This window comes from Ooceraea biroi, chromosome 11 (assembly GCF_003672135.1).
Source record: "Ooceraea biroi isolate clonal line C1 chromosome 11, Obir_v5.4, whole genome shotgun sequence".
NCBI classification, from domain to species: domain Eukaryota; kingdom Metazoa; phylum Arthropoda; class Insecta; order Hymenoptera; family Formicidae; genus Ooceraea; species Ooceraea biroi.
This window is the reverse complement of record NC_039516.1, coordinates 3,088,626-3,111,321: the sequence shown is the minus strand read 5'-3', so window position 1 is coordinate 3,111,321 and position 22,696 is coordinate 3,088,626. Positions and strand designations below refer to the sequence as shown.

Here is a 22,696-nt window from a genome sequence, read left to right as displayed (position 1 = left end):
GAGCAAGGAGCACACGTGTTTGCATTCTTATTAGTCATGAAATATTTATTGACTGCGCATTTGGCATAAATTATCGTTAAAAACATCGATCTTCATCGTACGCAAAGATACGAAAGAACGTCGCAAAATGAATAAAAAATAAGGAAGAAAAGTGAATGAAAGGACAAACCAACCAGCCGACCTATTCTCCAGCAGAACTAACTTTGACATAATCAACGTTATAAGGAGTATCTAATAATTCGAAATAACAACCGACGTAATTGGAGTATAACAACTGATACGGCAGAAAGTTGCAAGTATACCTCGAGGAAGTGCGCTTTCAGGAAAAAGAAACGGGGAAATTCTGCGCCCCATTCTTACGCAACTTGGGATCACCTGGCGTTCGCCGCGGTTTCGTTCTTTAGCAGCCGGCTTTTACACACTTTCAGCACGAACTAAGGGCTTTGAATTCGCGTGTGAAATATTCCATGCGAAATCCAGACGTAACCCGAGAACTGAGGTGCCCGCCCGCGCCCGTGTGTCCTCGTTCGCTTTGAATTTATTATAACTTCGCGTACAAGGATATCTGTCCGAACCCTTCCATGGAGCGCGCCTCGGGTCATTCCTGCAGAAATTCAATTCGTTATACGCCCCTGCGTCCGTTATTTTATTATGTCCGGACGCCGTAAAAAACCATGCCGGGATGCACAAACTTTTTCCTCTTCGGGCGAGGCGACGTACAGAGAAGCATTTCCGGCACTGTGTGCTCTCTCTTTATTTCCCTCGACTGCGGACTACTAAATACCAAGGAGGGAGCATTACCCTTTGCCTCACCGACTTGAGTTTACGTTACAAGCAAAAATAATTAACGTGTAAATAAAGTAAGGAGAAGATTAATTTTGGAAAATTAGGAAAGTAATAATTTCATAAAAATTATATTTCTTTTTTCTATCTCATCAAGAGTGAATCTCTCTCAACTGAAGTCACTTTAGTTCGAAGTCGAGGACTCTGCCTCTCGAAGGATCCAGTTCTCCGCGTCGGATTCTTTCATTTTATCATTTAAGAAATTAATCCGCACATACGTGCGTGCGTTTGTCCGTATTTTTTGTGTCTTTCACTTTCTGTCTGATGTAAATTTACACGTGAAAACCGGCCCTCATATATCATCTCGTGGAGGCCTTTATCGTCAGACGGACACGTATGCATGATGCATACCGCCTCGCAGAGAGGCGAAGGTTGTTCCATAACATCTAATATTTGGTACGTCGAATCTCCAGTGCAAATTGGCGTGCCACATGTAGATATACGAGTCTACCACGTAGAATCACGCACTTGTGGTCCATCCTTGACACATCTCGGAGTCGAATTTTCCAGGTAGTGATGCATTAGCAGCTTTCGTGTTATTGTCTAAAGGTACTAATGGCCAGCGGCAACAATGCCAACAGCAGACATTATATGTATATGTAACTTTTCTGGCGCGAATAAGGCACGTGGAATAATTTTGCATGTCCCGCAACTTGTCCTTCGCATACTTATCACGCATTTTTATGATCGCGGGTAGTACAGCGTGAAGGAAAAAAAAACGAGGGACCACATACGCGCATTCGCAACATTTCTATACCGCTCACGTCAGTTTTCGCGGATTCTTTTATCTCTCGCGCATATAAATACAGAATACATCGAGCGCGAAGCATATTATCACATAAATGCATCTGATGAAACGAAAAAAAGGCTGAGTGTACAGTTGCGCCACGCCATTGGTCAACCATAAAATTCAGTAATAAACTTCAGTTTTACCGTGTGCAACAAACGCATCATGCAATAATGAACGAAACAATACGTGAAGTGTGCGAGAAAACTCGCGAACCGCGTAGCGTGAAAACAAAAATTTTCATGTAAAAGGACATACACGGAAAATGTAAACGAACAGCAAATAAGTGCGAATGGAAAATTAAATATTTAATTTCATATCGGAGAGGATCAGGATGGATTTCCAAGGTCGGAAACGCTTTTGCGCTCGACCCAATATTGAAACCCGAAAAATTGGAAAAACACGCAGCATCCATAAACGCTCGGTCCGCCATCAAAAGGATTATAGGTCGGTATTCGACGTGTAAGCGACGATGATCGCTTTATTGTCGGCGATCGTCCATATGCGGACGCATAAGGGAATTACACTCTCGTTACGTATGCGCGGCGCATAACCGAGTGTTCGGCCCGCGCGCTGTCATTATCATCGCGATTATGCATATTCAGATAAGCAATCAACACCATTGAGGCACCGGGCAAGGGTCGCGCCGCATGAAACGGGGATTTACTCGAGAGTTAGTAACAGGACCGTAGAGAATGAGTCCCCCGAATATCATTCTCCTTTCGCGGGATCCAAGTATATGGACCAAAGCGGATAACAGCGGATAAAAACGCCAATTCATAATCATGAAAGGTGAAAATGCGCCTGACGAAAGAAAATTTGAAAGAAAAATTCTGAATTTTCATAAAACGATCAACAGCACATGCTCGTTTGACAAATGCAATTATCGCTTTTGTGGATTGCATTTGGAATGTTCTTACGGTGCAAGGTGCCTGCCCAAATGTGCGGATCTTTCGATTTCTGGGATCGCGTTCCTGGGGAACGACAGCGACCATAAGGCGTTTAATAACCGGGCCGACATTATCCTAGAAATTGCTCGGTGCGAGTCAGTCTCGCAATTTCGTCCTCGGCAAGAACGAGCCACTAAATCCTGAGGAAAAGTGTCCTCTCGCGTATCGCCGCGTCAGTCAGATCGCATAATCGGCGATTTTTTTCTGAGCTTCTTCTCTGAGAACGAGGCGAGGTATCGCGTAAGAGGAGGAGGGTCACGAAAAAGGACAGGAAGACAAGTGGCCCTGGACGAGGACAAAATGTACGGGGTGTTTCTTTTCATCGATCAGAAACGAAAAGCGATTTTCAGAATTTCTGAAACCCGGAAATGGTCGTTTCTAATAACAGATTTACGCGCGATCCGTTATAAGAATATTTATTTGAGCGACCAAAGCGCAAAACACGAGGGGAAAAAAATCAAGAAGAACAAAAATATAATTTATTTTAACGTCAACATTTCTAAGTTATGGGTGATTAATAAATGAGAGAAATTTAAAGGGTCAAGCTAGGGAGAGCCCGAAGGCACAATGAGATCTTATTTCTTATTTAATGTTAAGCGAATAGTGTTTTAACGCGGCGCTTAATTATGAAGATATTTGATGTTAAAAATTGCGAAATCACAGAGAAAGAATTTGTTGAGAAACCTGCAGCCGACGCGAAGAGAAAGAGAAGGAGAGAAAGAGAGAAAGAGAATGCACACGATACCTCGGGCACCCGGTATAATGTTTTAATTTCGCGGAAAATCTGACGATGTAATTTCTGGAGTAGGGCGACGCCCGGCAATTGTTTCAGCCGGCTTTCACCCCCGCATTATTCATGAGTCGACCCCTCTTTTTTTCACCACCAAGGAACGGCGGTGCATCTCTACCTTCGTCTCTCGGACTTTCCACCGTCAGTCCTCTTTTTTTTTAAGGGATGATCATTTTTGCGAGACCTTTAGCTCTTAGACATGTACGTTCCTGCATTGTTAACGATCCCATTAGCCTCGAAGGGATCAATAGCTTTTTTCACACGTAACAGAATTTTTCAGTTAAAAAATCTTTATCTTTGCTAAGAAAAAATACAAAATACAAAAATTAATTAATACTGGCGAATAGCGTCGTGCTCGCATCGTGCACTCGTAACAGATTTCGCCATGATTCGCGTATACAAGTTACTCGCGAACCAATTTTAATTGCACTAATTGTCATAATTTCAACGAAATACCTAGTCCAGCATCGCAAACGACGATGTAGAGCTTCGCGCAATTGCGGAAATCGCCGTAATTCGGAACACGAGTACCCGGAATAGCGTTTTCCATCCCCGCGGAATTCCATAATGGTATATATCACCTCTCATAATTTCCCTGTGAGACTTTATGGCCCTTTTCCCGCAAGACACAATATAAAACGAAAAAATGTATGGGACGATTCATAAGTATGTAATATAAAGAGAAAAGTGTGTATATGATAATATAGTTAAATTTATTACGAGGACATGTAACACTCGATACCTGAATGTGTGTAAAAGTAATTTCATGTAGAAACACTTTCTTTTAAACAAATGATATATTTATATATCTCATTCCCTAATTAATAATGTAAACGTCGTATCTTCCAGACTTAAAATCGTGACTTAAAGTCGAAGGAGGCTTCTGAAAAATCCTGTAGCACGCATATCGTTAACGTTATACATTACCTCCTTACGAATCTTACCTTTATATTTCATCGGATCTCTGTATCCCGCGCAAGCCGCAAAGGGCGTCGCCTCGAGACTTGCCCTCTTTCCTCGCATACTTCTACGGGACAAAGGCTGGATAAAAATCCCGGAGAGGTCCGTTTGTTCCGTAGGGTGCGTACTTAAGTTCCTGTTGCATTCGCCGAAGGGTACCATCGCATTCGGCCGGATTGGAAAGCTCTTTATCCTGTGTACGTGTGCGTACTCTCTCGTCGTGCGTTCCCCTCGGTGTACTGAGAAAAGAATTTCTGTTATGCGAAATATTCCGTAATACCACGTATCTGCACATTTACGATAATCAATAATTAGTCACAGTGATCTTTAACATTTTAATTTAATATCGCAGGGAAGACGCGTTCCATTACGTGCTACTACAATATCGAGTATCGATGCTAGCGTTCAATGATAAACGAGCATAACGCTATCGTATCACCATTAAATTTAAGCGCTACCAGGCACAGTCAGCAGTTACTGTCCACGAATAGCGTTTACATGTTAATAGACGTTTCCGAGCGATCGATCGGTGCAGCAGCTTCCTTAGCAGCTACCCTGTCGCCGAGGCGCTCTGCACAAGTTAAATTAATAAGCCTTATATACAGTCGAGAGCTCACGCGTTATTCAATCGAACAGCGAGGCGACGTCAGAGAGCGACACACGGCTATTACAATTCCTGGCCGCCTCTCGTTAGCGGCGCAGTTAATATCGCGCGACTTCGCAAACGAGGCGAACCGCAATCCCGAAGCGTTACGATTTCACCCTCCGTGGCAAACGGAAAGGCGAAAGGGCAGACGCGGAAACGGCTCGCACGTAATGCGAGTCTCTTTGCTTCCGCCCACCGCAAAATAATCAGCCTAGGGAGCTGCTTGCCCTCATTACTCGTATAAACACGTATTAGCGCACCTCTCCCGTGTACTCTCCAACATCGAAGCAGCGTTTAATTCCGGATCGGCTATCTCGAAACTGCCATCTTGGTTTTGTGACGTCGAAGAGACGATCGAATGACACATATAGCTGCGTTACATTTTTGCAGTTTCGTTTTGCGAGTTTTCCCCGCGAGAATAATTTTTGCAATCTAGAAGCTGTAAAGTGTGCCGAAATTATTTGACATTTGATTCCGATACAATTCGTGTAAAAGAATTCCCAAAATAAGTATTTTTTAGCTTTCAATTTTTAAAACCGTGATAGCTGTATAATTAATTATTACTACGATTTTAACATTGTGTCATCGCTAGAACAAAGCTTCCGACACATTTCGCACTTCTGAAGATTACAAAAATTTTAATTCTCGATGGGAAAACCGAAAACTCGCGACACACAAAGCCGACGCGAGAAACAGTGAAGAAAGTTTCCGATGCACGAAATCACACTTCGAATTTCTGACTTTTCTCGTTTGTGGCGCTAGACTCGAATTCTAGCACGATCGGTAATCGTTACTACTGTTTTATCCCGGCAGTAACAGTAAAAAATGTAATCATTTATCATTGAACGATAACATCGATACTCGATGTTGCAGTAGCATAACAGATCTTTATCAAAGTAAAATGCATAATAGAACGAGGAATTTTGTATAACGGAAGACGGATCAGATTATATTTCTAACATGAATGTACGCAATTTACACATATGAGAGCAGCTGAGAACCTAGTTCAAAGGGATTCTAATTTGGAAAATTCCATAACAATCGTTTCATTAAATTTATTTATTATTGACATTTACTGTTTAAACTGTTACAATTAATACAATTTCTGATAATTTCATAAAACTCCTGCAGAAAGTCCGACACGTCCCAAAGATAAAGAATCTGAAAGAGAAGGGACTTCCTTTTGTAACAAAATTACAGTAACCCATAAAATTATAAAACTACGGTAAAGTATTCAGATAGCAAATACTTTGTATAATCATGGCACTCATAGATCTTGTTGGTGATAATAAGAATCATCATACTTTTGAATATTAATGCATCATGCAATACAAAACTAAAAAATTACCTATCAATTTTGTCATTTAATTGCCGTAAGTTCATCTCTCCCACCAGTTCATCTCGAAACTTTAGCGAATCTAAAAAACAAAGGAGTACATGTAATTTTTACTGAACAATTTTATTCACATACGTTTGCTTCGTGCACAGGATCAGAAGTAGCAAATGAGATAATCATAGTATTCAAAGAGCTGGGTGTATCATCATTTTAGTAAAATCTAAACAAAATGAATAAAATTATATAAAAGAACACATACCTTCACACACATAATCTCAAACGCCGCTTCACTGACCGAAGATTTTACGAGTAACCTAATAATAAAAAAACTATATTAATATTTTGATATTAGTATATTCTTAAATATTTCAAATCAATATAAATCAGATAGCAAATACTGTATATCATGGCATTCATAGATCTTGGTGATAGTAAGAATCATCATTTTCGGATATTAATATATTGTAGAATACAAAACTGAAAATTACCTATTAATTTTGTCATTTAATTGCCCTAAGTTCATCTCTCCCACCAGTTCATCTCGAAACTTTAGCGAATCTAAAAAACAAAGGAGTACATGTAATTTTTACTGAACAATTTTATTCACATACGTTTGCTTCGTGCACAGGATCAGAAGTAGCAAATGAGATAATCATAGTATTCAAAGAGCTGGGTGTATCATCATTTTAGTAAAATCTAAACAAAATGAATAAAATTATATAAAAGAACACATACCTTCACACACATAATCTCAAACGCCGCTTCACTGACCGAAGATTTTACGAGTAACCTAATAATAAAAAAACTATATTAATATTTTGATATTAGTATATTCTTAAATATTTCAAATCAATATAAATCAGATAGCAAATACTGTATATCATGGCATTCATAGATCTTGGTGATAGTAAAAATCATCATTTTTAGATATTAATACATATGTTACATAATAAAAGAAATTGAAAATTACCTGTCAGCTTATCACGAGTCTCAAAACTGTAGCGAATCTGAAAAATAGAAGAGCGTATGTAATTTCTATTGAGCAACATTATTCATACGAGTTTGCTTTACGTGATCAGAAGTAGCAAATGAGATAATCACAGCATTCAGAGATCTTGGTGTAAATTGGAGCATCATTTCAATAACATTTGAACAAAATGAGCAGAATTACATAAAAGAACGCATACCTTCATACACAACCTTAACTGCTGCTCCACTGACTGAAGACCTTGCAAATAACCTAATAATAAAATAATTATATTAATATTTTGATATTAGTATATTCTTAAATATTTTTAATTAATGTAAATCAGATAGCAAATACTGTATATCATGGCATTCATAGATCTTGGTGATAGTAAGAATCATCATTTTTAGATATTAATACATATTTTAGGTAATAAAAAAATTGAAAATTACCTCTCAATCTTATAAAGAGTCTCACAACTGTAGCGAATCTGAAAAATAGAAGAGCATATATAATTTCTATTTAGCAACATTATTCATACAAGTTTGCTTTATGTGATCAGAAGTAGCAAATGAGATAATCATGGCATTCAGAGAGCTGGGTGAACATCATTGCAGTAAAATCTAAACAAAATGAATAAAATTATATAAAAGAACACATACCTTCACACACATAACCTTAAACGTCGCTCCACTGACTGAAGATTTTCCAAATAACCTAATAATAAAATAAGCGTGTTAACATATTATTTCTTTGCTTAAATTATAAATTTATATAAATAATAATTAGTTAGAAAATATTATAGAAATTATAGCATTCATATATCTTAACGATTGCATTCAGATATCTTCATTTTCAACATTTATCTTCATATCAAATAGCAATTAAATAAAATTTTCCTAATAATTATGGTTCCTGTCGATTAATCTACTGTAGATACGCTTCAATATTTTTATTAATCTGAAAATGAAGACTCCACAAAATATAAGATAAGTTGTTTATGAAACATTAATTTACCTTAAAAGGATGTACATGCTTACCTTAATACAAATTTTTATAACGTAACTAACATACATTACAGATATTAATATAAAAAATATTATCTCAGACATGTCTGCAAAGTATAGATGTGCAACATAATTTATTCTCACTTTAAAACAAATTGCTCAACAAGCTGAAAGCACCTTTACTTCACAGAACATGTCGCCCATGAGAAGTTACATTTAAACGTGTATTTAATAAATGATACAAATTAATCAGCCTTTTTAGCCGTTCGCGTTTTCTTAGCGGGGAGGGGTTTCTGGGATCTCAGAACCGCGCTAGCTCGTCGCAGTGCAACCTAGAAAACATCGCATTGCAGAGCTTTAGTATTGAAACGATATTTACCTGCTACCTCAGCGACGATAATCGGCCCATTCACATACCTTGGTAAGATCTACGCGATACTTGTTCTTCTTGAGGAGAACCTTCAACTTGTGAAGAGAACGACGAGCACCTGCCTTCATTGTGCTCTTCACGGTGGCCTTGGCAGGCTTGTTGATTGCCTTAGCCTTTTTGTAGACGACCGTGAATCCTTTCTTATCAGGAGTGTCGACGATACCTACGCTCTTGCGATGGACCACCCCGGAATAGCGGAAACTGCTCAGATTGGTTAAATTGTTGGCCTCCTACATGATTTTTTATACGTTTATCTTATCACATGGTTCTTCAAGTAACTGCAATTAAGTAGCTTTGAAATTTGCAAGCTACCGCATACTACGAACCGTGGAGAAGGGCTTATTGATGTTGCGCTTCTTGAGAAGGAAGGCATTGTTGTTGCGAATTATCATCCAATTCAAGTGCGACGACATCTTGGACTCCCTGTTATGAACATTATGCATTACAATCATTACGCGTTACTTTTTATCATAATTACGTGTTTTCTTGTTTACGCGAATAGTAAGCAAAGGATAAATTTAATTAAATCGTACAAAGTACGTCGATAGGTTATATCACACGCGGATTGAAAAGAAGATAATTTTTCGGGAATATTGCGATACTGCAAAAATGTTAAATAGTACAGAAAAAGTAGCATGCACAAAAGTAGAATAAGATTTTAGCAGAATGAAGTATTAATAAAACTCAAATAATAAAGAGAAAATTGTACTCACCACGTGTACCAGCGAAGAGATACCACACGAAAGAATTCTTCAAGATGGCGAAGGAAACAACATCGATTATATTACACGTAGCAGGAACTCAACATTTCTCTGTGATCTTAGTGCCATCTGACGTTAGTGACGAACGATTTCTCCCTAGGAGATGAGGATTTTACTAACAAATTTTACTAAAAAAATAACAGTATATTTTCTCTGAAATTCTTACATATATACATATATTACATAGTATACATAAATAATACGTAGTTAATAACTGTAAAACTCCAATTTGCGTATGAAACACCTGCAAAATATTTTAATCCACGTGAACGTTCACAAATCACTTGGCGCTTCATCGTCAAACGGCAATTCCGAGAATACGTCCACTAATTCGGTTTCATCGTATTTGTCCAAGTCTTCTTGCCTCCCCTGGGGACAAATATCTTGAAAATCTTGCGGAATGAACATTTCCGTTTCAGACATGTACTTCTCCTCGTCCTCGGAGAAACATTGCAGATCGGCCCACCGCGTCGCCACCGCCTTGCACCGGCACTTTCTGAATGCCAGGCAGTGAATGTGACGCAGCTTCTCGTACCTGATCCTCATGAATCCCAACTTGCTCAGCGTGTACCGCCAGGACTTCATCAGCTTTGCGTTCGCGCCGACGTGTTTCGAGTCCGGGCTCACGATGATCAACGCGCCGCCGCTCTTCAGCACGTCGTACGCGTTCCTGCAGCAGGTGTACCTCTGCCTCGGGCACGGCATGTATCCCAGTAACAGGGAGAACACGACTGCATCGAACGAGCTTGCGGATAGCTGATGGATTTCGCGCGAGTCTGGCGAGAGAACGGTCTCCCTTCCAATCGCGACGTTCAAGAAATCGCATCGAAGGACTCCCGCTGCAGGCGTGAGATCTATCGCGGTGACGTCGAACGCATCGTCAACGCTCAGCGGATTGTAGCAGCTACCTACATCCAGGATGGATATCTTCCGTTCGTGAAACTTTTGCAACCTATCGTTAACGTGTGTTGGCTCCTGCTGAGTTTTGCGATCTTCATCACTGGTCTTCTCCAGGATGATCTTTGTACTTATGTCCTGCTCTCGTTCGTCGTACTTCTCTTTACCGCCATTGAGAAAGTAGTCCTTGCACTGAGTCTTTATCCACTCCATTCTGCAGTAGGTTCCGTTTCTCGAGTTTAAATTGTTATCCGCCCAGCATTCGGTGGCCAACTTTTGCATGGATGCCGCATATTTCTGGAATAAAATATTTATATATTTTTATTTAAATTTCGGAAAACGCAACTTTAAGGCCGGTATTCATAATTCGTTCTTATAAAATTATTTTAAATATAAATTTCAAGTATTTGCCAGATTAGCCAATCAGATAGCTGTATCTAAAGGATAAAAAAACTTTAAAAAAAATAAAACACCTGCAAAACATCATTTCGCGCCATATGACGCTCCCACGCCGTCTGGGCTCCATATCGACGACACTCGGCGCGTAACGAGAGATGAGTTTCCTTCACAACATCGGACAGGCGTTTATGCTCTTCGGTCGCCATCTCGACATTCGATTAGCCTGTTTTCATTCCGAAGGGGACAGTCGTCAGGTGCACAACGATTGTTCCGAGTTTTTTTTTTCAACTTGTTATTTCGTATTTTGTATTTCACTCATTTTTGCAATTGGCCGTATCGAACCTGAAAGGGATCGGGTGCCATTTAACACTAAGAAGAAGAAGAAGAAGATTAGCCTGTTCAATGCCATTCATGTCTTCCAGGTGCAGCGAAGATGTTGAATATATTGGCAGTACTCCGTAATTTCAATCAAGATTCGCCAGTATTCATCAAATTATAATCCGCCGAATCCGCGCACGTTCACTCGCACTTGTTCACTCTTCGTTGATAACTTCAGATTGGTGATCATCCCGCATCAGACTCGGTTTATCACCAAACGCGGGTGAAAGCTACGACGAAGGATCGGATTGGCCGCGCCATGTTGCTGCTCCAATTCTGACGCGTCGGGCAAATTGCTCGCCACGACCCGCGCACGGACACCACCCGAAGTTGCCTGCGATTCATGGCCAATCCGTCACTCGTTCCAGCGATTTATTATTCATGGACAACGCCGATAACACCGATTAAACTTCCGTCGGAGATTGTACGATGCGTTCGATGCGCACGCACGGTGCGGCCAGCGCGAAAGAAAAAAAAAGCACGGGACTACTCGTCGACGCTTTCTCCTCCCCACACGACTCTCCTGCACGAGACTGATACGCGAGTGCACGACGTAAAAAAAAGGAGCAACCATGTCCCCGCACGTTGTGCGCGCGAGTGCGCCTTCCAGTGTCGGTAGAGTTTAGTGGCGTAACGTATCATGCCCGGTCCGGGTGGGTCGTGTCTGTGCTGTGCGCGTCGCCACCAGCTTTCGCCAGCGCTGCCGCTGTTACGAGGGCGCGAGGAACACGCGGGGAGGCGAGGACTATGAACGCGTCGTCGCGCGACGACGTTCACCGTGCCGCCGTTCCCTACGACTTGCACGCGCTGCCGCCGCAACCTCGTTACCTCTCGCGCGGCTCGTCGCCGAGGGACGCGAGGATGACCTAGGCCAGCCTGCCTGAACGCGGACGATCAGAAAGAAACTTGGCTCGCGATGCGGAACCTACGTCGCGCGTGCTGGCTGCTCTGGGTGGGTCTACCGATAATCGCAGCCTACCCCGTGCCCCCGTCACTCGTCACAGGTAGTAGCTCGTCAGTCACAGCCGCGGGCCATTACCGTTAAATGTCGATTCTGCTTGATCTGTGTTGAGCAACACAGCCGTTTCTTGCCACCTCTTTCTAAACTGTCTTCTATGTACGCGTGCATGTGCGTGTGTATACATATATACATGTGCTGCAGTCAGAAAGGTGTAACCTCGCTTTTCTCTTCTTTTTTTAGAGAAAGGTGGAGAATTCAAATTGATTAATTCAATCGGGATTAATAGTTTGTAGCAATGATTCTAGAGATTGCCATCAAGATGAGCATTAAGTCACTTTTACTGTAATCGTTACAGACTCACCACACACTCGTTCTTGGCAATGGGAACACTATTGGATGCGTTATGCGATTGCGCTGTCAAGTGTCACTGCCACAGCGTTAACTCTGGCCGGATGTCTCTGTTGTCAGCGACACAGAAGACCGAAGGGATTTCAGGTAGGTCTGAGAGATCCCTGTGTCTTGTAAATAATATAGAAAGAGTGATGTCGTTGTTTCACACAGCTCTAACGCTAGTCTCTGCATTTTTCAATTATAGGACAAAGCAGAAAAATGCAATCAGGTAACATTGATATTGCAGGTTTTTTTTATGATCTTGATGTGTAAAAAGTATCAGTTAAAATGGGAATGTAAAGAAAGTTAATTATTCAGCTGCTCTTAGAAATAAAAGAGACTCTGTCTATATGAACTACAATTTGCACGTTTTTATGTAAATCTATAAATAATAATCTAATTATAATATATGAATCATATTTAAATTATTTTTTTGTTCGATAAGTTCTTATAGATGGAGTCTATGCAATTGACGTTACACATAACTGTACAGTATTGCAAGGCTAATTTTGTATGATTTAATGTAGATAATGTCTAGCTAAACTTTAAAGAAATCGTTTGATTATACTCATTTTGTAGTTACACATAGACGTTAGACATACTATCATTCGTTAACCAGTAGCATGCATAGTATATATGACAAATCTTCATTTTTACATCAAAGCTAACAATAATAATGCAAATGCACGCGAAACGATACTTTCATTTGCCATTATTCTTTTAGGAATTCAAGGATGGGAGCAGTATAGGACAAGAAGGCGCATTCGATCGATCCGTCGAGGGATTGGAACTAGATGTCTCTAGGACACTAGCCGCCTCCGAGAGAGTGCAGTTTGAACCGTTACCTGTGGACACCATCGTGTCCGGAAATAAGAGCACTCCGAAACCGAAAGCGATACCTTTGTCGGCACCGCGCAGCGACGATCAAGACACCGACCACTCTATTCTGCAGGAGCCGTGCAGTGAATGGTTCAACTCGAACGAACTTTATGTGCCGAGAGAGAAATTGAAGTACCTCAGAGAGATAGGTCACGGATGGTTCGGGAAAGTAGTTGAAGGTCGAGCAGATTTGGAACAGTCGAAGGATATACCGAAGTCGGGTGGCGTAGTCGTGAGAATTCTTACCGAGGAAGCGACTACCAGGGAGAAGGCCTGGTTCCTCGGCGAGGCCACGCCGTATCTGAAGCTGCGCCATCAGAACGTTCTGGCCTTACTCGGTTTCTGCTTGGAAACCGATCCGTACCTTCTGTTATTCGAGTCGTGTCCGGCCGGGGACCTGAAAGGTTTCCTGCTGTCGAATCGCGACGTCAAGTCGAGAGAGGCGCTCACCAAGGAGAACGTACCGATACGAATCGCGATAGAAGTCGCGGCCGGTTTGAAGCACATGCACAACCACGGCTTCGCGCACACGGATCTCTCGGCGAGGAACTGTTTGGTCGCCCCGGATCTCTCGGCCAAGTTAGGAGATTACGGTATTGGTGTCGAGAAATATCCCGAAGATTATTACATTGTGGGCGATCGGGCGTTACCTATTAGATGGTCCGCACCGGAAAGTCTCAACTGCACGGACACCACTATCGAAACGCAGGAGATCACGCCACAGGCCAACATGTGGAGCTACGCGGTTCTGCTTTGGGAGATTGCCAGCTGGGGAGAGAGGCCTTACAACGACATGAACGACGAGCAAATCATACAGATGATCCTATCCCTGAAGAAACAGTTTTTGCCGAACGGTACGCGGCTGTTGCAAAGTTATCTCACCAATTGTCCGCCGAACATATTCCAGGTGATTCGCGTGTGTTTAAACGTCAACGCAAAAGATAGGCCCTCTCTCGACAACGTAAAGCAGATCATGTTGAATGAGCATTCGGTACACATGGATTTCGAGCAGCGATGGGAGAGTTTACGTGCGAATAACGCTTGCAAGCAGCACGTGCGTAGTGCCAGCTTGCAAGATTTACGCGGGAGCATCGATTCCGATTACTGGACTCACATCGTGGACGACGTGCAGGCGACGGATACGTTGCAGTCCGCATTTCGCCTCGGACCCGACGAACAGGTGAAGAATATCCCGAGGTTGAAGACTGCCACGGTATTTCAGGAGTCCGGCTCGGAAACCGAGGAGGAAAGCTGGAAGGGTCGCATCGAACAGGGTGTCTATACAGAAAAAGTCAAACAAAAGTCGAAATCCGTCACGGACCTTATGGTGCTTGTACATATCGACCCCGATTCCGACGCGGAGTGGTCACTGGGAGCTCCAGTGTCCGAGAAAAGTGTCAAGAAGAAGCTACCTGCGACTGGTAGTGAGAGCGACCTTAGACATACCGTTCCCGCGGACGAGTTCGACGAGGCGTTAAAGAAGTTACGTGATCCTCTGCCGAATAACACTTCCAGTAAAGTCAGATCGCTGGAGAATTTGGAACGGCCAAAACTCCTGACTCTGACCATGGATCAGGGTCATACGCCGATTCTGCGACTGTCTTTCGACAATGCGGGAAAAACCCCGGAGAACGACAGCGCTGCAGTGTCCAATACGAACACGGATAGCACACGCGGCAGCGAAAAGCACGTGCTAAGACTCGAAGTGTCGAAAGGAGATCCGGATCTGCCCCTTCTTCGCTATGTACCTGACCAAATGCCCTCCGTCGAAGAAGCGGTGAAGAAGGAGGAACACGAGGCACGCGATACATCTTCCACTGCTAAGGAGAGTACCGAGAATTCTCCCGATCATTTTGTTTCAAGTAATATCGATGGGACCGACGAGCACAATACGGTGGACGTTTTACTTTGGAATCACGCGTTGGACTCTGCTTTGGAGCATAAAGTGCCGGGTTTTTCGGACGAAGCAGAATTCAACGAGTACATGGATGTGTCGGTTCAACGGACCAACGCCAGCGCTCCAGAACTCACTGTGACCGCAGTGTCTACACCAGACTCGTCGCACTTTTGTAACGCCTATTCGATTTATACCGCCAACGATAACTTTTCTACGGTAGAAAACGTGGAGGTAGAGCGAAAGCCGTTATCAAACGACGACGAAGAGGAAAGGAAGCAGTTATCCACGCCAGACGATGAGCAGAGTTCCGACTCGGGTTTCCGCGATAAGGAATCTTGCGAGGAGGAGGAAGCGGTTTGCCCAGCGTCCGGTAATCTTCTTCCGCCTTCGGCCAACAATTCTGCTGCAATTTCGGAACCGTCGTGTCCGGAGGAAGAGCCGCTGCAAATTCTATTCGAACTAGATACTATTCTCGACGCGGAATATTACGCCACTCCTGCTGGCTCTGAAAGTATTACGGGAGGTATAACTTCCGCGTCTAGCGTCGAGAAAAACGTATCGCCTATAAAACAGAATGTTTCTGATTTAGATCAAGTTTCGACGAACGTGGATGAAAATAAAAGGATCGATGTTGCCAATTTCGATTCAACACGAGCAATCAATACGAAAAGAGAGAGTCCGGATCATGTAAAAATAAGTCAGGAAAATTTGATAGAAATCAAAGATAAGATTCTTTCTGAAAGAACGGGAGAGCTGGCAGCCGAAGATAATGCTCAATCGCGCGGCTCGGAAACGGAGGCTGTTTTAAAATTGGAGGCAGATACTTTCAATACTCAACGAGACTCGGAGCATTACTCGCAAGGCGACGAGAACGAGGACGAAGATAGTTCGACGGTGAGTCTGCGTAGCGACAATTCCTACGTATCGTTCGGTATGGAGGAAGAATTCGTAACGGCGATTCGCAACGAACTCCGAGAAAAGCTGCCTCAAGCTCAGATGCAGATTGTGGAATCCCTGGAGGCGCACGACGATGAGAATCCTAGTGACGTGTACGGTAAACAGTGGGATGACGATGATAACGACGAGGATCCATCCAATCAAGTTAGCGGAGGTGTCGATATCGCAATCAGGTATAATTATCTGAAAAATTCATCTAAATTAAATGTGACAATTGTTTTCTTACATAAATATTATAAATAGCGTATGTGATTTTTTTACCACAGATACAACGTATACGGAACGCCACTCAGTCCGATCCTGGAGGAGCGGGAAAGCACCGTCAATTCCGACTCTTTGATGTCAAACTCCAGAGAAGCGTCTATCGCCTCGAAGGACTCCGTGCCGTCGGAAGACGTGCTGTTAGTCGACACTCGTACAAACGAGATGATATTATTGGAAGGACTGGCGGAACGACTGCAAGACGAGGATCGGGACACGACGAATGGCGATCTGTCCGAAGAGGAGAATTTAGACTACACTTATTCAATAGCACGTCCGTTAGAGGACGGACCGCGTATCGTGAAGTCGAGCGGTAGCGCGCCGTTGCCGAGTCCCGAGGACGAAACCAAGTGGCAGCAGTTACCCTCATCGTTCCCGTTACCTTTACCCTTACCGCTGCAAGACGACTTGATGTCGACGAGTTTTGGTACAGAACGCGAGTGTTACAGCCAGGATGAAGACGAAGAGGAAGAGGAGGACGAGGACGAGGAGGACGAGGAGGGAGAGGAGGAGGACGAGGATAACAGTTCGAGTTCTGGAGAATTTGTATGGAAAGTAAGTTATTTATTTCCTCGCCAAGAACTCTGCGTCAGACACTTTTGCTGATCTTTTTCTCTAATCACGATATAACGTTCACGTTTGCAGAGATACAACGAACCGCATATCGAACAGATACGAGTCAGGAGTACCACGAACAACGACGAAGCAAACACGGCGAGCGTCGAGCAGGAGGAGGATTTGGGTGTCGAAGACGAGGAGGAAGAAGAGGAATTCACGCCTTCAGCTTGGAACGCTGCGTTAGCGCCTCATCGGTCGGCATTGAGGTCGCCGGACAAAACGCTAAAATCCGGGGTAAGCATGGCAAGCGATGAATGCGCCGCTAACAAACTTATTCGCGTTGGTACGTCGCACAGGTATTAAAAAATAATGCCTTCTTCCTCTTTTGATTGCCGCTAGGATGAGTTGGTAGGTGTGTCGATTGCTTAAGTACAGAAACAGTGCATGTAACTTTAACGTTCCTCTCGCTCTTTTCCTTGCAGATTTAATTTGAGGTATTTGAGGCGCACATATATTTATATATGCTGGACATATATATGCTAAATATAGATGTAGCTTAATCACGCATTCTCTGCAATCGGACTGAATGGGTGCGCGATTTGTTCAGGATCAGAAAAAGAGCGTGTGGTTCAAGAAGCAGCGCTATCACTGCGTGTACGAATACCCGAAGGAAACGTTACCTGCGGACAGCCAGGCGGACATCACTACTAATTCGGAACCGACATCATATTCTGGTACAGAATACTTTTTTACGCGCAATTTATACTTTAAATTGCGCGTGTCTAAAAATTGTTCTTCAACATCTGGATTTAAATAACAATACGGTTTGACTGTCTTACAGATTGGGAGGAAATGATGGATGAACCACGACTGGATCTGTATCCTTTGGATTACGATGACGCCAATCACACTGGTACGTATAAATTTTAATTGAGATGAAATCTTGACGATATGCTTTTACTTGATATTCGTACGCGCGCGCCTACACGCCTAATTGCACATTTGTCTCGGTTACAGGAAACGAGGAGTTCTTCGTCACTAGTTCGAATCGGCCGTTTCAATTCCAGACGGGCGAGAGCAGGTACGTCAGCCAATTTTTCCCGGGCGCAAATGCGATTTCGTTGTCGGACGACCGGGACGAGACGGATAGCTGCCGGCGGGAGCCGCAACAGAACAACGTTGATTTCGTGAACGAGTACGAGCAGTGTCAGCAGCATCAATTAGGAGAGTTAAGACACACTAGAGACCGTTTGAAGTTGAATCTAGTATCATCGAACGGTACGCCGTCCGCTTCGTTCGTTCCTGTAAAGCAATCGCACGCGGATGACGAGCAATTAGACGTTAAAGAGAACCACGAGTCGGAACTCACTGGGAACGTCATGCAGGACCAATGTATCGTATCAAGTCCAATAAATGACGATAACACGTTGCCAAAGGTGCCTCACGAGGATGGGCCCCGAGTCGGTTCATCTTCTACAAGAATTTTACAGTGTGATAGCCAGGAGACGCTGGAGCCCATCGAGAAGTGCAGTGTTTGAGCTCGTGACTCGAGTCCGTGGAATGGAGACTTATGAAAGACAGTTCAGTCCAAGTCCGTCCGAAACAATCTCGTCGTGAGAAAATGTGGTGATTTTTCCTCGCTAATCGCGCGGTTGGCCCGATGGTTTTTTTTTATCATCGATGAGATTATTACTGTGACACGAATCTCGAACAAATGTACATAGCAAAAAGGCGTAGCGGATATTTACTCGAGGCTACAGTTGTCGATCGGTTGTCTAGTGGGGAGTTTTTTTTTGTTAGCGAAAGTTGTTACAGTTGTTCTTATAGTAAACGAACGAAACACGTGTCAATATATAGATAGTCGCGCGGCTTTACATTGATAAAGCTCACTACTCGCATGACGGCTTGCGTCATGAATGGAACGTTTAGATAACGGCCGGAGGACTGTATAAAGTGGATACAAGTATTAATTCTAGACAATCGATTTTTTGTAGGAGCTACATCGAAATCACGATGAACGATTTGTTGCGCGTGTAAATAGTTATTGTTTGTAGCGTGATCGTTAAACGCGAGCAGAGTAGTGCCTACGTAGAACGATACGATTATTTTTGTGACTCCTCTTACAAGAGACGCGTAACCATCTCCCTTTTGCGTCACCGTTTTGCTTTACGAGCATCCATTATCATCACATAATTCATGATATTAATTAACATTATTAACAGATCCGCTCTCTATTATCGAAGTATTGCATAGCAAAGTATACAGAACATACAATCTCCCGCATATACTCTTGGCGAAGGAGGAACGTGAAGATGAACGACTTGCACGACTAATTTTTTACGCGATATATATATGCGCGACGTATCGATAGATTTTTACTTTTTATTAGGTCTGTGATGAGAATACGATACGTGCGTGTATTAATTTGTTTTATATTAGAATCGAAAGAAGGAAGAGAAGAGAGCTCGAATTGGAGTACTCGCGTGTATTGTAAAACTGAAACGAGAATCCGTCGATCCGGTCCCCTCCCTCTCGATACGTCATACGAGATCATGATACGTCTACATCTGCCTTTTCCTTATAACGACATAACAGAAGGATCAGATATTATTACTTACTTTTACAGTAACGTAACGACGGTAGGTAGTTGTTGATAGGTAACGGACTACGGTATATTCTTTGCTTCAATACCGTGTGAGAAAGTGTGCAATACAAACAAGTAACCATTAATCAATCTAACATGGCACATTCTTGAGAAACGAGTATTTCTACAAAATCGCAAATTTGCGCGCGACACGCGAACACGGACACGATCATGGAGTACCAGTTTTAGAGAAATTTTTACAAGTATTTGTTCTTTTGCAATGATGTACCTTATTATATAATTATCCGTATTGGAAACATAGAGAGACTGCTAAACAAAGAACGAACCAATGAAACAGTATCGAACGCAAACGTAGTTTAGCGTAATTAAAGCGGAAAATTAAACAGGGGAAAAGGGGGAAGATATCTGTGCCACTATATTATTTCACGAGTGTATGCGATATTGATAAAAAGATATACAAATCAACTCGCGCCGCTGTCGTGGCACCACGAGTGCTGCCGTGTCTCTCGCTATTACCACACCTATTACTACTGATACTGCTTTGTGCTCACTATAATATAAGATAAAATAGAGAACAATTAATATATTGTTATACAGAAAAGACTGTTTATTCAATCAACATACCTTCTTAAAATTCCTGATTTACTTTTTAATTAATAATTTAATAATAATAATCTCGTTTTCCAATAAAATATAAATGTCTCGTAATATGTACAAATATATCAATAAACATAATTCTTTCGTCCAAAGATTCGCTACGAGAAAGGAAATTCCATTCGGAGAAGCGATAGAGATCGCAAAAAAACCATAACGGACCTGCCGATACGTCTTGATCGAAAATTCACCGTTGCAGCTTCGGGATCTGCGAGCAATCAGCGAAACGAGACATAAAAACTCTCCGCGGGCAGAAAAATATTTTACAAATGACGTTGATGATTGCGCCACAGGATAATCAGTCCGTCGTGATCTGCGGACGCAAGTAGAGATTCGTCGTAATTAAAAGATAGAGCCAACGTAGGCGTTGCGTGACCGTGCAGTCGATTGATCTTCGCGGCCTTTCCCTCTCTCGCTGAATCCAGCAGATGGACAGCCCCGTCCTCCGATCCGGTAGCTATCAAACACGCGCCCATTTGCGGGCAGAAGGTAGACCTCAACGGATAATGCCTACAAAAATTGCGGATGAATACTATCGTAAATCGTAAATGAAAAGCAGTTTGAAGAAAGTAATATCAAAAAACAAAATATACATTTATAAAATGATACCTGTGCTTGATGGGATACTTTCTCCAGAGAAGTAGAGAACCGTGACTGTCCGCGACGCGATATAGCAACACAGCGTTGCACGCGCTGCTTACTAGCAGTGCCGCCCAAGGGGCATCCTTTGATATCCAGGAACGCCAAGATAGACTCGTTATCATCCCACTGGTCTCCTGTACCCTCTGCAACTTGGTCAACCGTCCTACACCAGGTTCCAACCGAAAGGACACTATGACTCCTCGATCATTGCCGGTCCAGATCACGGTGCCACCGCTACCCTCGCATGCGAGGGAAAGAATCTGAAGAATGATGCGTAATATTTTAGACGAAGCCTCTCTCTCTCGAGACGCTGTTTCCTTCCTCGCGACAAGACTGACCTTCCCACCGATTTTGCAGGACCCACCGCGCGTGTATATACCAGTGGACACATTCAAGATCTGAATCAGTCCCTGGGAGTTGCCGGCTACTATCAGATTATTATTGGCGGGGATAAAACTGCAGCAGAGAACTTCCGCCCGCTGCTGGTCGTTCACCACTCGCAAGCACACTGGCTCCGAGTCTGCGCATATTCTCCAGAGTCTGATAGTCGCGTCGAGGGAGGAGGAAACTATCAGGTCGTTGCTGATACTCCAGTCGAGAGCAGTCACACCGTTGCGGTGACCTTCCAGCAGAGCGATCACCTTCGGCGGCGTGCTGATGACCTCGCATATGGACAGCGTACCGTCCAGTGACGCGCAACACAACTTGGATCTATCGTTATTGGCGAACTTGAGCATCGTCACGGCTGCCTTGTGTTGATCGAATACATGGTGGACCCCGGCGAACGCGAAGTTCTCCGCTGTGGATCTCCGCTGCGCGAGGTGATGTTTTGCTTTGTTCTCCGACGTCTCCTCGCTGATCGTGTGACTGCCCACGCTGTTTTGCTCCTGCCTCTCTCCGTAACGGCGGCGCAGCAATTCCGATCGCAGTTTTAAATAGCGCGCACCGATCTCTGGGTCCCTGGACGGTTTCTCGCGGAGCAGCTGGTTCCTCCGACGAATGTACAACATACCTGCAACAGGAACTCGATGATGTACGGATTCAACCCGGATTGCCACGTTAAATGAGTACTATATTATGTACCTAGACTGGGTAACTTGTTAGCCCGCAGTGTATTGTACTTCGCGTCGAGCGCGAACACTTGCTGGTGCCACGCAGTGGCCATTTTCCGCGATGCGCTAATTCCGCCTAGTGATTCTGCCATAAATGTATCTTGGATTTCGCGGCACTCCACGGAAACATGCTTCTCAAAAGGCTCGCCGAGCAACTACACAGCTCGGGTGCGTAGCAAGAGATTTTCACTGACAATGAGATTTGCACGAAATCCGCATAAAAATAGAATCGATGGCACGGAACGTCATGGAATATCCTTTTCTCTTCTTTATTTCTATCAGATCTATTCTCTATTTCTATCAGATCAAACATGCATTTTGTTTATAATCCGCAACGCGTTACGCTCCCCGCAGAACGCGACTTCATTTCTTTCGCGCATAACCTTCCTTCCTCCTCCGATCGTTTTAACCTCGTCGAGCATCCTTGAATGAGTCGCAATCCCGGGTTTCCCGTTTTTCCCGAGGGATATGATCAGTGTACACCAATGATTGAATTATTTCTTCTCATCGCGATTTTTTTTCGTACTTTCAGGTTACGTCGATTTACGTCACTTGCAGCCGACTTGCAGCCACGTTCAGACTCTCGCACTGCAGACTCGTTGCAATTATCGATCGATCGAGCGGGAGGT

General features: G+C 43.2%; 4 protein-coding genes across 9 annotated transcripts; 1 reads left to right on the top strand and 3 right to left on the bottom strand.

The window, feature by feature from the left end:
• Positions 1-8,496: 8,496 nt before the first annotated feature.
• Positions 8,497-9,515, bottom strand: LOC105288192 (60S ribosomal protein L28). The gene is made up of 4 exons (XM_011354255.3): positions 9,430-9,515; positions 9,043-9,139; positions 8,704-8,946; positions 8,497-8,618 (listed from the first exon to the last, which is right to left on the bottom strand). Exons 2-4 carry the CDS (start codon positions 9,127-9,129, stop codon positions 8,532-8,534), a joined length of 417 nt encoding a protein of 138 aa, XP_011352557.1. The 5' UTR covers positions 9,130-9,139; positions 9,430-9,515; the 3' UTR covers positions 8,497-8,531.
• A 114-nt stretch (positions 9,516-9,629) lies between these two features.
• On the bottom strand, positions 9,630-11,124 carry LOC105288193 (S-adenosylmethionine sensor upstream of mTORC1). The gene is made up of 2 exons (XM_011354256.3): positions 10,848-11,124; positions 9,630-10,671 (listed from the first exon to the last, which is right to left on the bottom strand). The coding sequence occupies exons 1-2, from the start codon at positions 10,977-10,979 to the stop codon at positions 9,751-9,753; spliced, it is 1,053 nt and encodes a 350-aa protein (XP_011352558.1). The 5' UTR covers positions 10,980-11,124; the 3' UTR covers positions 9,630-9,750.
• Positions 11,125-11,212: 88 nt separating this feature from the next.
• On the top strand, positions 11,213-20,255 carry LOC105288197 (transcriptional regulator ATRX). Of its 6 annotated transcripts, none has more exons than XR_003407267.1 (10): positions 11,213-12,155; positions 12,468-12,607; positions 12,708-12,731; positions 13,227-16,408; positions 16,502-17,051; positions 17,142-17,348; positions 17,454-17,466; positions 17,662-17,788; positions 17,896-17,967; positions 18,072-18,142. XR_003407267.1 is itself a non-coding variant. In XM_011354265.3 (10 exons), exons 1-10 carry the CDS (start codon positions 12,068-12,070, stop codon positions 18,590-18,592), a joined length of 4,920 nt encoding a protein of 1,639 aa, XP_011352567.2. In that variant the 3' UTR covers positions 18,593-20,255. The 6 variants fall into 6 exon arrangements, 4 of the variants coding, with proteins under 4 accessions (XP_011352570.2, XP_011352569.2, XP_011352573.1 ...); XM_011354265.3 differs by having other exon boundaries at positions 12,068-12,155; positions 17,454-17,462; positions 18,072-20,255; XM_011354268.3 differs by lacking the exon at positions 12,708-12,731 and having other exon boundaries at positions 17,454-17,462; positions 18,072-18,592.
• Positions 20,246-22,607, bottom strand: LOC105288196 (WD repeat-containing protein 13). The gene is made up of 4 exons (XM_011354264.3): positions 22,039-22,607; positions 21,294-21,967; positions 20,923-21,215; positions 20,246-20,823 (listed from the first exon to the last, which is right to left on the bottom strand). Exons 1-4 carry the CDS (start codon positions 22,157-22,159, stop codon positions 20,577-20,579), a joined length of 1,335 nt encoding a protein of 444 aa, XP_011352566.1. The 5' UTR covers positions 22,160-22,607; the 3' UTR covers positions 20,246-20,576.
• Positions 22,608-22,696: the final 89 nt, after the last annotated feature.

Bases quoted from the DNA above. Each gene is read 5' to 3' on its own strand.
- LOC105288192 (XM_011354255.3), bottom strand. From the start codon at position 9,129: ATGTCGTCGCACTTGAATTGGATGATAATTCGCAACAACAATGCCTTC. The intron at 8,947-9,042 runs GTTCGTAGTATG...AAAATCATGTAG, and splicing joins TCAATAAGCCCTTCTCCACG to GAGGCCAACAATTTAACCAA. The intron at 8,619-8,703 runs GTATGTGAATGG...GATGTTTTCTAG, and splicing joins ATCGCGTAGATCTTACCAAG to GTTGCACTGCGACGAGCTAG.
- LOC105288193 (XM_011354256.3), bottom strand. From the start codon at position 10,979: ATGGCGACCGAAGAGCATAAACGCCTGTCCGATGTTGTGAAGGAAACT. The intron at 10,672-10,847 runs GTGTTTTATTTT...ATTTTATTCCAG, and splicing joins CGCGAAATGATGTTTTGCAG to AAATATGCGGCATCCATGCA.
- LOC105288197 (XM_011354265.3), top strand. From the start codon at position 12,068: ATGCGGAACCTACGTCGCGCGTGCTGGCTGCTCTGGGTGGGTCTACCG. The intron at 12,608-12,707 runs GTAGGTCTGAGA...TTTCAATTATAG, and splicing joins GAAGACCGAAGGGATTTCAG to GACAAAGCAGAAAAATGCAA. The intron at 16,409-16,501 runs GTATAATTATCT...TTTTTACCACAG, and splicing joins GGTGTCGATATCGCAATCAG to ATACAACGTATACGGAACGC.
- LOC105288196 (XM_011354264.3), bottom strand. From the start codon at position 22,159: ATGGCAGAATCACTAGGCGGAATTAGCGCATCGCGGAAAATGGCCACT. The intron at 21,968-22,038 runs GTACATAATATA...TTCCTGTTGCAG, and splicing joins TAACAAGTTACCCAGTCTAG to GTATGTTGTACATTCGTCGG. The intron at 20,824-20,922 runs GTATCATTTTAT...CAATTTTTGTAG, and splicing joins AAGTATCCCATCAAGCACAG to GCATTATCCGTTGAGGTCTA.